The sequence below is a fragment of the Meles meles genome, chromosome 6 (genome assembly GCF_922984935.1).
Source record: "Meles meles chromosome 6, mMelMel3.1 paternal haplotype, whole genome shotgun sequence".
Classification (NCBI taxonomy): Eukaryota; Metazoa; Chordata; class Mammalia; order Carnivora; family Mustelidae; genus Meles; species Meles meles.
In genome coordinates this window covers 138,265,482-138,278,015 of record NC_060071.1, presented here as the reverse complement: position 1 = coordinate 138,278,015, position 12,534 = coordinate 138,265,482, and the positions used below count along the sequence as shown (strand labels likewise).

At 42.4% G+C, this 12,534-nt stretch overlaps 1 protein-coding gene across 3 annotated transcripts in view; it reads right to left on the bottom strand.

Annotated features, from left to right (window-relative positions):
* The window catches only part of DPF3 (double PHD fingers 3), a 268,632-nt gene that overhangs the window by 17,697 nt on the left and 238,401 nt on the right, over window positions 1-12,534 (bottom strand). For all 3 annotated transcript variants that reach the window (XM_046009580.1, XM_046009583.1, XM_046009581.1), the window contains one exon: window positions 3,359-3,471. In XM_046009580.1, the coding sequence (XP_045865536.1) occupies window positions 3,359-3,471 (113 nt within the window). The remainder of the gene's footprint in view (window positions 1-3,358; window positions 3,472-12,534) is intronic.

Below are 12,534 nucleotides of genomic sequence, written 5' to 3'. Positions count from 1 at the left end.
TTTACGTTTAGATACCCTAGTTCATTTGGAGACTATTCTTCTGTATTTTGTGAGATATGGGCCTAATTTTATCTTTTCCCAAATGGGTACCCTATTATCTTAGCACCACTCATGAAAATGTAATTTTAGAGGCAACCTTTATCCTAATACTAAAGGTGCATATGTAGATGGGCCAATTTATGGGTTCTTTTCTATTCCATTGGTCTGTTTGTCTATCTTGTTTTAATTAGAGGCTTTATAGTATGTTTTAATATCTGGGAGGGCTAGTCTCCCCTCATAATTTGTTGTTTTCAGTGTTTTCTTGACTATTCTTGCATGTTTATTTTTCCATGTGAGCTTTACTATCAATTGTCTAAATGTTCACTGTTTTTATTGGGTTTGAATGAAATTTGTAAATTAACTCAGGAAGAACTGACATCTTTATCATGTTGAATCGCTCTATCCAAGATCACACAATGTCTTTCCATTTGCTCAGGTCTACCTCTGTGTTTTTTTCCAGTGCTTTAAAATTTTCTTCAAAATTTTTTTTCTTCATATAGGTTTTACACATTATTGTTAGGCTTATTTCTGAGTATTTGTTTTTGCTTCTATCATGAATGGGATTTCTCTACTACTGTAAACTCTAACTGGTTATTTGTGCACATGAAGGCTATCAATTTTTGTATGATAATTCTATATCCTGCTACCTTTAATGTTTGAGTTAGCTTTATCACTGATTCTCTAGGGCTTCCCAGATATACTATTATAGTTTGTGAAATAGAGTTTTGCTACTTTGTTAGTATTCCTATACCCCTAGTTGATTTCTCTTTTCTAATCACATTAGCTAATATGTCTATAATAATGACAAATAATAATGAAAATAGTGGGCATCCTTACTCGATTCTTTTTTTTTTAAAGATTTAATTTATTCATTTGACAGACAGAGATCACAAGTAGGCAGAGAAGCAGGCAGAGAGGGGAAGAAGCAGGGTCCCTGCTGAGCAGAGAGCCCGATGTGGGGCTCGATCCCAGGACCCTGGGATCATGACCTGAGCCGAAGGCAGAGGCTTTAACCCACTGAGCCACCCAGGTGCCCCGTTGATTCTTGATCTTAGTGGAAACACCTCTAGTATTTCCTCATCAAATAAAATAATGGCTTTAGTTCTAATGTATAAAAAGTTTATCATATTAAGAAAGTATCCCACAATTCCTATTTTCTTGAGTGGTTTTTTTTTCATGAATAGGTATTGAAACTACCTTATGATTTTGAAAACTGATAAATAAAGGGAAAGAATCAAGCACTTTTCCTATCTTTTCTATATAATCTATATTCATATATATACATATATATATATGTGTGTGTGTGTGTGTGTGTGTGTGTGTGTGTATATATTTTTTTCCTATCTTTCTGTATAATCTAAACCTGAGAGTAACCAAATGGGAGGCTGGAAAAGTTTCTCTTTGCAGAATTACTCCAGCTGGTAAAAAAAGGAAGAAATTACAAAATTTCTTAGCGACATAAAATATTACTATTTTGCAACCTCTAATGCAGTAGTCAGTCTCGTTGAAGATCGATAGCTGCTACCTTCACAAAAGAGAGATGTACCAGGCACTACATACTTTCTGATAAAGAAAAATACACCACTACTTATGAAGTAGTCTTGATATATATAAATATATATAGCTTTATGTGTATTAATTTTTACATGTGTATACAATCAAATCAAGGTCCATATATAATATAATATATATTATATTATAGTATAGTATAGTATAGTATTGTATTGTATTGTATTGTATTGTATTGTATTGTATTGTGTTGGAGACAGAGAGAGAGAAAGAGCCTGAATTTGATCAGGGTTCTAGTTCTAAACACCAGTGTACAAGAAATGTAAGAGACAGAGGGAAGTGTCAAACACCACTACAGGGATTCAGTCAGTAAAAACACAGTCCTAGGAAACTCTATTGAACAAATTAACTGATTTCTTTTAAGATTTTAATTTTTTAATTTTTTATTTAAGAGAGAGAGAGAAGAGAGAGAAGCCAAGGGATAGGGAGAAGCAGTCTCTCCACTTGAGTCAGGAGCCTGATTCAGGGCTCAATCTCAGGACCCTGAGATCAGGATCTGAGCTGAAGGCAGACACCTAAAAAGCAGCGCCACCCCAGCACCCCCCACTGATTTCTTCAACAAAAATTTGAAGGGGCGGAAAGAGCAAAATGGAGGGAAAACCTACATATTAAAAGAAACTTTAAAAATAGGGGTGCCCAGGGGTGCCTGGGTGGCTCAGTGGGTTAAGCGTCTGCCTTCGGCTCAGGTCATGATCCTGGAGTCCCAGGATTGAGCCCCACATGGGGCTCCCCACTCAGTTTCTCCCTCTCATCTTCCCCCTACCTCATGCTCGCTCTCTCTCTCTCTCAAATAAATAAATAAAATCTAAAAAATAAAAATAAAAATAGGAGCGCCTGGGTGGCTCAGTCAGTTAGGCATCTGACTCTCGATTTTGGCTCAGGTCATGAGCTTAGAGTTGTGAGATGGAGCTCTGCCTCAGGCTCCGCACTGGGCATGGAGCCAGCTTAAGATTCTCTCTCTGCCCCTCCTTCCCCCCTCCCAAAAGAAAATATCAACTAGTCACAATGTAAGGGCCTTATGTGGATCCCAATTCAAATAAAAAAGCTATAATAAAAAATATTTAAGACCAGACAACATTTAAAACAATTGCAGCCATTAGGATGTTAACTGCATGTTTGATTATATCAAGAAATTATGGGTTTTTTTAGTTGCATTAACATTTTTATCATTTTTGTTAAAAAGTAAGTCCCTCTCTTTTTGGTAAACCTATAGAATATTGACAAGTAAAGTGACATTATGACTGGAATTATGTGGGAGGAGGTGGGAGTATTTATAAAACTAGGTTGGACATGTATTGACCAGAGCTGAAGCTGGTGAGAGGCTACATCAGTTTTATTATTTCTACTCTTTTGCATAAGTCTGAAATCATCTATAACAGAAAGTGGGGTTTTTTTCCTAATTCTGCATTTATTATAGCTAACATTTAGACCCAGTGAAATAACATACTCTGGAATGTGATGTAAACAGTCGAGCACATCCCAAGCAGAAGCAGCAGGCAACACTGCCTCTCACCGAGCCCTGGAAGGCAAGTGGCCAGTGAGGCACCCTCGGGCCATCACCTCCCACACCTCTCTCCACAGTTACAAAGAGTACCCAGGGTCCCTGTTGTGCAAGGATCCCAAAGGTCCTAGAGGCAAGGGGGGTGGGAGGCTCCAACTGACATTTTCCCCAGGAGCCCAGTGACAAGAGTCCTGCCCTCCTCTCCACCCCTTGGAGTGCTCCCTCCTGCAAGGGAAGTCCCAAACTCACGTCATTCTCCGAGGTTCCGCAGAGGATGCAAGATTTGCACTCTATGCACTGCCACTTGTAGGTCTTGACAGCCTCGGTCATGTTCAGGGTGAACTGCAGGCATGTTGGATGACCTGCAAGAAGCAGAAATGGCAGGATTAGGGTCAGTGCCCACACTGAGAGGACAGCTAGGAGCCATAGAACATGAAGACACTTGACCTTCTATTTGGCAGGGAAGAGAAACTTGGGTGATATTCCCAGATTTTGCAGGAATCTGCCCAGAGCACCCAGGGCGAAGCCCATAACTGAGTCTGTCACAGAAGAACTGAGAGCTTTGCCTCTGCTGGGGGCTCACCCTGCTCCAGAGCTCCCAGCTCTACCAAACCAACCACATAGCACATTGTGCTGCTCCTCGCACATAAGGAAATGTGCTTCTGAAGAAGGATAGCACAGAGAGGGGACATCAGCTAGCGTTAGTCCCACCAACCTCGTACCATCCACAGATGGCCAGGACCCCACATGGTACCACCATCACTTGGCAAAGCCACATCCCAGCAAGAGGTCCCCATTTCCTCCCTTCCAAGTATTGAGACTGCTGTTACATTGCGGTCACTTGTCTCTGAGGGAGTAAGAGTGGGGATGGAAATGACTCATCAGTGGGGAGCATGGGGGATGCTAAGCAAGGAACCCATGGAAGCACCAGAGGAAGAAAGATCTCAGAGCCTTTCAAGGATTCACCAGGTGCCATCCAACTTAGGAGCTCCCACAGCTCTAGACAAATAACCCTCTCAAAGTGGCACTGTGACGCTGACCCAGAAAGAAACAAGCCTAGATGAAAATCCAGCTCATATCCTTTTTCTAAAAGATTTTATTCATTTACTTGACAGAGAGAGACAGTACAAGTAGGCAGAGAAGCAGGCAGAAGGAGAAGCAGGCTCTCTGATGAGCAGGGAGCCCAATGCAGGGCTCGATCCCAGGACCCTGGGATCATAACCTGAGCTGAAGGCAAACACTTGACAGACTGAGCCATCCAGGTGCGCCCCCCCACACCATCCCCCAGCTAATATTCTTGGAAGCATCTCAAAGATCTGTCTCAGAAGAACACTGGCCAAGGTTGCTCTCTATTCCAATCTCTCAGAGACAATACTGGGGTGGGAGCAAGAGAGAAAACACCAGCTTGAGGTTTTGAGTGGTTTGGGCCATGATGCCTGGTTTCTCAGATAGGGCACCCCTGGGAAGGTTGAAGATGAGTCCATGGAACAGATGCCCATACACACAAGTTGACTTTGTCCAGTTCTATGGCCTCGGGCCACATCTTAGCCACAGCCAGCTGACTTGCAATAATTGTTCGTGACCTTAACGGGCACTCCCTGAGCACCGGCTAGGCCAGCCATTGCAGTGGGCAGAAAAGACAATGTGGTGAGCAAGGCATCCAGTGCAGCCAGAGAGAACTCAAATTCATAAGCCACATGCGTATCTATTTACATACAAACATGTGAGGGGTTCCATGAGGCAAATCATAATGAAAACAAACCACATGAGAACCTCACCTAGTCAGAGGTGTCAAGGAAACCTTCCAAGAAAGATCTTTAAAGCTGATACCTGCCGGATGAAGAGGACTTTGGCTGGGCTGGTGGGGGTCGGGGGGAGGGGAGGGGCAGCAGGAGAGGCAGCTGGAGCCAAATGACACAGGCGCCCATAGCACTTTCTTAAGGATTTGGGGCTTTAAAACCATTAAAGCATTTTTTTAAAGAAGATTTTATTTATTTATTTGAGAAAGAGCGAGAGCAAGAGCGAGAGCACAAGCAGGAGGAGCAGGAGAGGAAGACGGAGAAGCAGGCTCCCCACTAAAGCAGGGAGTCCACCACGGGGCTCGGTCCCAGGACCCTGAGACCATGACATGAACCGAAGGCAGACGCTTAACCGACTGAGCCACCCAGGTGCCCCTCATTAAAGGGTTTTAAGCAAGACAGTAACCAGATCCCGTTGTGCTTTAAAGGAGCATTCTTTTTTTTTTTAAGATTTTATTTATTTATTTGACAGACAGAGATCACAAGTAGGCAGAGAGAGAGAGGGAGGAGGAAGCAGGCTCCCCGCTGAGCAGAGAGCCTGATGTGGGGCTCGATCCCAGGACCCTGAGATCATGACCTGAGCCGAAGGCAGAGGCTTTAACCCACTGAGCCACCCAGGTGCCCCTAAAGGAGCATTCTTTAGCATTAGAGACCTTTGGGGTGATGAAGCAGTCCATACCTTGATGGTGGTGGTGGTTACATATGTGGTCAGATTGCACAGAGCCATACACATACACACACATAAACACCATATGTGTGTGTTGCATGTAAAACTGGTAAAATAGGACTAATTCATCGATGTCAATTGCCTGGTTCTGAGAGTGTACTGTAGTGATGAAAGCTGTTACCGTTGGGGAAAACTGACACATGGGACCTCTCTAAAATATATTTTTGTAACTTTCTATGAAGCTATCATCATTTCAGGATAGAAAGTTGAAAAGGTATTTTTAAATAAGGAAAGCACAAATAAGATTTAAATCATCAAAAAGGAAGGTAGGAAGGAAGGAAGAAGCTTCTAAGAAAAGAATTTGTGGGGGGCAGGGGAAAGGAGAGGTGTAGGAATTGCTGCCAGGAAGCCAGTTAGAAGCCTGATGCAGATACTGGGAGAGAGACAAGGATCGTTAAGCCAAGGTAGAAATTTCAGAATGGTAAAGAAATAATGGCTAGGACCCGACCATTCTTTGAAGGTTGAGCATGTGGGGATAATGAGACAGGGTCTCAAGTTTCTAACCTAAGAAACTGGGTGGGTTACAGAGAAACTTACTCAGATGAGAAAGAGTATAGAAAGCAGAGAGGAAGCAGATGTGGTGGGGGATGGTGGGGGGGGGCCTCTGTTTGGGGGCACTGAACTTGTAAAGTTTGGGAGACCGCTGGTGGAAATGTCATGGGGACAGTCAAAGATATGGATTTCTAACTCAAAGGAGAAACGTGGACTGGACGTATAAATTTAGGAGCCGTGGCTAAATTGGTGGTCATCAAAACCATGAGAACAAATGAAGTTATCTAAGAAAAGGGAAAAGAGAAGAGAAAGGATGAGGAGAGAAGAAAAGAGAAAAAAAGGTTTAGGACTGCTTGTAGAGGAGCCCTAGATTCAACTACTTAACTATGAAAAGAAAGAACCAAGCGAGGAAACTGGGAAGGACGGCCAGAGAGGTAGACACAAACTGTGCAAGAATGGGGTCAGAGCAGCCAAAAGAAGAGATTTCAAGGAGAGGGGGGGTTAGTTGTGTCGACTGCCACAGGTTCTTGAGTTTGTCATTGCTTAATAAAGAGCCGGAGTGAGGGAGGGTTGACAGACCAGAGCAAAAGCTGCCCCACTAATAATAACACTTGTTCAGTGTCATCTTCCCTCGGAAGGAAGGTCAGCACATTCCAGAGCATGACATGGAATTCAGTAGTGAAATGTGTATGTGGAGTGCCTCTGTGGGTAGGGATGGAGGGTGGTATGTGTGTTTTGTGCCAACAACATTCCACAATTATTTATTAAGAGCTAATGCTATGTTCACGTTCTCCTAGACCATGGTGCCGAGCTCTGAAGACATTTTCTGGGATAGCTTTAGACCAGTGAACAATAGCAAATGGGTTTTGGAAACTCCTGTTGGAAATCTCTGAAAAAAAATCCCTGGGGCTTTTTCTGTATTCCTGTCCTGAGAAAGTCATCAGCCTCCCGTAAGGACCTTCAAACCCAAAAGAAGGGGACAAAGTTCACACTGCCTTCTCCCAGCTCCCCCAGCACCCCCGGCAAAATGCAGAAGTCAGACCGGCCTCACCGCTGGCTGGAGAGCTCCTTCATCTCCCAACCCAGGTGTCACGGAAGTTAAAGAGGAAAGTAGGGGATGCAACTTCTCAGCTGGGGAGGACGAGGCACGAGAACTTAAGTCACCCAAGCAGCCACTAGCAGGTGCAAAAATTATGTCCAGAGCTAAGTCCTCAGTGTTGCCATAACAGGTGTACTGCCTACTGCCTCATGCCACTAACTGGAAAAGTCATTCCCCAGATAAAACTGTAAGAATACAAATTCTTATCTACCGTGGAAATGACTGAAATAATGCACACTGTTGGACAAAGGGAAAACTTTCTAAGGAAAGTGCTAGTAGCCCAATTCTAAGTTTGACTGCTAGAACTCCCTATTTTTGCCCAGAACTACTTCATAAAACTCTTAGAAGTCAAACAGTAGATACAGTCTTCCCAATTCAAGGGTAGAAAAAAAGAGACACGCTGCTGTAGAACAATTTATGTACAGTCACTCACCACTTAAAGATTCTTTATTTTTTTAAAGATTTTATTTATTTATTTGACAGATAGAGATCACAAGTAGGCAGAGAGGCAGGCAGAGAGAGAGGGAGAGGAGGAAGCAGGCTCCCCGCTGAGCAGAGAGCCCGATGTGGAGCTCGATCCCAGCACCCTGGGATCATGACCCGAGCCGAAGGCAGAGGCCTTAACCCACTGAGCCACCCAGGCGCCCCCCACTTAAAGATTCTTAACTCTTGTAAAGTTAACTATCAGTCTCTAATGCATTTGCTTGGGAATGTAGACTTTTTTTTCTCATCTCCAGTTTTCTTAAAACAAGGAATACCTGTATATTCAACTAGCCCAGTGGAGTGAAGGGGAAACAACCCATCCCAGGTCCCTCTGGTCCAGATGATTCAACAGGACATTTATAAGATTCCAATTACCAAAATGAATTTAGAAAGTGGTGCAGTGTGCATGATTCAGCCCAGCCAGATCATTAGAAACCAAGTCCTTCCTGAGCGTTCCGCCAAATTCGTTCTATCAGGAGGGTTCAGTAAATCTGCCTGCTTGCTTAATTGGTCCGATAGTGACTTGGTGTGAAAAGGCCTTCCTAATGCAATGCTAACCCCTTCCAAAATTGACCTCCGTAAACGTTGGGGGAAAAAAAATTTAACACATGGCCACCATGGGCAGGAAACGGAACTTCTGAACAAGGTTTTCAGACAATAGGAATTTGTCTTCAGGGTGCTAGTTCAGAAGATGGGAAGAAAGAGGGAACCAGCCGGGTATAAGAAGCTTCTCAGAAAGAAGCCCATCCACAAGGTAGGGTGGCTGACTAGAGTCTGCTGAGCTCAGTGAAAGAGAGAAGGGCCAGCATCTGAAAGCAGGGACTGCTCCCTCACCACCCAAAAACCCATCTCTTGTCTTTTCAGTACCCCTGGATGGAGAATTGCCAGGAACAGCAAATAGGATTTCGTGGTATTTGAGAAGGTACATGGAGAGATAACCAGGCAAGAACCACTTTCACTCTCAGAGCTTGCCTATGCCTACATTTGCTCACATACAACTGCCTACACACATGGATATTTCCAACCTTTCAGGGACAAAAATATCTAAAGAGGCCTTGTTGATTAAGCTCACATTACAATTGTGACTTAGAAGCTAACAGAAGTCATTAACCAGTCTCTCTACAGATGTCTCTCTACAGATACTCAGCACCACGAGAAAAACACAGTTCATTGTCAACAAACCCTGGGCAAAACTGGACACGGGGCTGTGACATGCATCTCTTATATTACGGTCCTTATTAAAAGAGTCTTTTATTTCATCATCACCAATATTTAATTTGGACTAGGCTAGGCCACATTGCTGATCAAATTATAGCTCCAGGAAAAAAAAACACACACACACAACATTATCTTACTAGGTATGTGCTGAAAATATAAATAAAACAGATACAAATAACTGTGGAACTACCATAGTCTATTATTTATTCATTGTGAAATTATAAACATCTAATTATGTTTTATTACCTTATTTATCAATGTTGATCTCTTAAAAAATTAATTTCTCGGGAAAGTAAAACCTAAGTATCCATGATTCCCAGGCAAGTAGGTACAAACCTCAAATTGTGCTCCTTGGTCTGATGCTTAGTTTACAGAAATTACATTATATAAAATACGTAGGATCAATTCCAGGCTGAAACGGCACCAAAAACAAGTCTCTATGGGCATTCATTAAAAAATAATTTGGTTCAAATTTCTAATACTTCTCTATATTCATACACACATAAAATTTCTAATATTTACATACGGCAAAACTATATAAGAAGCTTTAGCAGAAGAATTATGCAGAGTGCAGTCAAATTGGAATCATTCATGCTAAAGAGTAATTTGAGGAGAAAAAAGTATTAGTAGCTCATTTTGGGAAGCCTCTCATTCAATCAGATCCATTCATTCTCATTTATTCTCTCTCCCTCACTCCTCTCTGTTTCTGTCTCAGCCTCTCCCTCCATTTCTCTCCCTCACACCTTCTTTCCATCCCCCCTCACTTTGAGACCCAGATTGTCAGGTGGAGGGAATGAGGCTCTGAGTCATATACTTCATCTGTAAAGGGGTGAACCAATTCTGAACAATCAAGAATTCAACCTCTGCACACATATGAAAAGTATATTAACCAGGCACTGCCTCTTCACATGGATGTTTTCCCAAGCCCTGCTTTGTAAACCTTCTACAATGGTCTGCAGATTCAATTCTCACCTGCCCCAGCGTTACTTCTAATGCTAAGACATCTGCAAATCAATGATCACAATAGCATTCCAGAGGCACCTGCATGGCTCCCTTTCTTCCTTACCATTTTTAGTGTACTTCAAAGGGAAAAGAAGAGAGAGAGGGTAGAAAGGGTAAAGACCAAACAAACAAAAATGCATTAAAAATAAATGATGGTGTGAGCCCTAGCTGCCTTTTGTTCGAGCAAACACTTCACTGTGCAGCAGCAAATTCAACTCATCTTAGAGGTCTGCTTATCCTCCCACAAAGCTGCCGAACTCTAGGGCACCCAAGTACCAGGTGGGAGGCAAACCACAGAGATTGGTGCAGTGGTCATTATTATCAATAACTATAGAGAGCATATTTGTACAAAAGCATTAGGAACATATTTAATGGGGCTAAACAGCTAAGGGCTCATGGCACCATTCTCAAAGGGCCCTAGAAGTACCCCCCTCAAGTTTTCATGGTCAAGAATGGTCCAAGATAGAGTCTCATCTATAAACCTGAGGACATGTGGTTGATCCTCTCAAAGTGAAATAACGGAATGACGCAGACTTGACCTGGATTTATAGAAGTTACTTGGCTGGCCCGGGTTGGGGCCAAGGTACAGCCTTATTAAGATGTCAAGAGCCACAATAATGATACCAGCATCCCTGATTTATCACCACAGCTGAGGATCAATGATGATTTATCCATTTGCTCATTCCCTTATTAGTATCTGTTGAATAGATAAATGTGGTAGGCACTTTTCTGGGCATTGGGAATACAGCAATGAGAAAAACCAAATCCTATCCTCCTGGGATAAGTACCACAATTTGAGATCTACTGCAGCCTCTGAGTCTCTTGGAAAAGTCATTTTGCCTCTGTGAGTGTTAGTTTTCCAATATACTAAACGAAAGGATAAAAATCTGCTATCCACAAAGTTGTGGCCCTTCCTATGCCACTCATGAACAGTATTTTTAGAGATACCATTAATCCCAAATTGCCCATCTGGTTGGTGGGATAAACAAGTCTTCTAAAGTTCACCAGCTTAAACTCAAAAGTGAGAAAAAACTAGGAAGGAAATTAAAATAAGTAGTTAGTACTGCTAGAATTCACTTCTACTTTTCCACTGGATGAGCCCAGTACTTGTCCAATACCATGAAAGAAAGCAAAAGAAGTCTAGAAACCTAAAGCACTTCTCATCAACCTTACCACCTATATCCACCCAAGAAGTTGCACTAATCAGATGTGTTGTCAATGAATCTGCAGGCAGAGGCCTTGGGAGAGTTTTCACCCATGAAGAATATTAGATCTGGGTTGAGCAGGTCATGGGACAGGGCACAGGTACTGCCCAGAAGGCAGTGGAAGAAGAGGGTCAACAACATATATTCAGGAGACAGGACAGGCTGGAGATGTAGATTCAGAAATCATCAGGTGTGGGTGGTGGATGAAGCCTTGGCACTTGAGATACTCAGGAAAGACCCAGAGTGAAAAATAGAAAGGACCTTGTTGGGCAGAGGGGGAAATGTAGCCATTGGAATGAGGCAACTCAGGTTGACTCATCTTTCAAAACTTTAGCTGGAATTGAGATTGTAGGCAACCATCTGCTGGTGATGTTTGCTCCACAAGTGTGTGGAGGCCAGACTGAATCACTTTCCAGGGCCCAACATCAATATCAGATATGAATCCCTGACATTGGTTGTGCATTTCAGGCCTCTCTGGACATTAGGAGCATCCAGCCATGGGCCTTGACTAAAGACTCTGTGTTTTCCTTGGAAAAGTGAGACTGAAGAAGAAACTGTTGCTCATATTGTGTGTAATCCCTGTGTAACCCCTGTTCTTCCTTCTTGAGGGTTTTGTGGTGTAAAATGATGGATAGCTGGTGGAAAAGAGCAGTGATTCATCAACACGTGATTACCTGTAACCTCCAGCTGCCAATCTTCCATAAATTGGAAGATGGATTCATGAGTAGTCTAAGTTCTTAAATTCTCTGAGGACTTTGAGATGGTATTATTTATTTCTTTCAAAAATATTTGAGTTGTACTAAGCCAAAAGGAAAAAAATACTTTCTTGCTTTTTTGTCCTTTTCTATGTGAAACAGGGAGGCAATCATAGAAGTTTCTAGAAGCAGAGGACTGAGAATATGCCTGTGACCCTTAGACACTTTGTTTCACATTTTACTTTTTAAATCATTTTTAGTCTATTTTTGAGGGTTCTTCTGGCTGCACTTCACCTGATGTGATCAGGTTCTTACTGAAAGATAATTCTATTGAATTTGACTAAATTCATTGAACATCTATTAACTACCAGGAACTGTGCTAAATGATGAAGTTTCAAAGACAAATGAGACATGGATTCTGCCTTGAGGAGCTCAAGTTTAGGAAGTGTGATAGGTAGCCTGTAAGATGGCTACCAAAATTTCCCCTCTCCTGGTATTTATGAGTTCATGTAATTCTCTCCTCTTAAGTGTAGGCTGGACTTACTGATTCACCTTTGTCAAGCAGAATATGAGAAGTGATGGGATGTTCCCCCCAACACTGAGTAATAAAAAAGACTGTGGCTTGCATCATTAAACCCTCTCTTATGTTTTCTCAAAAACTACTTTAAGGGAATCCAGCTACTATGTTGTGAGATACTCTATGGA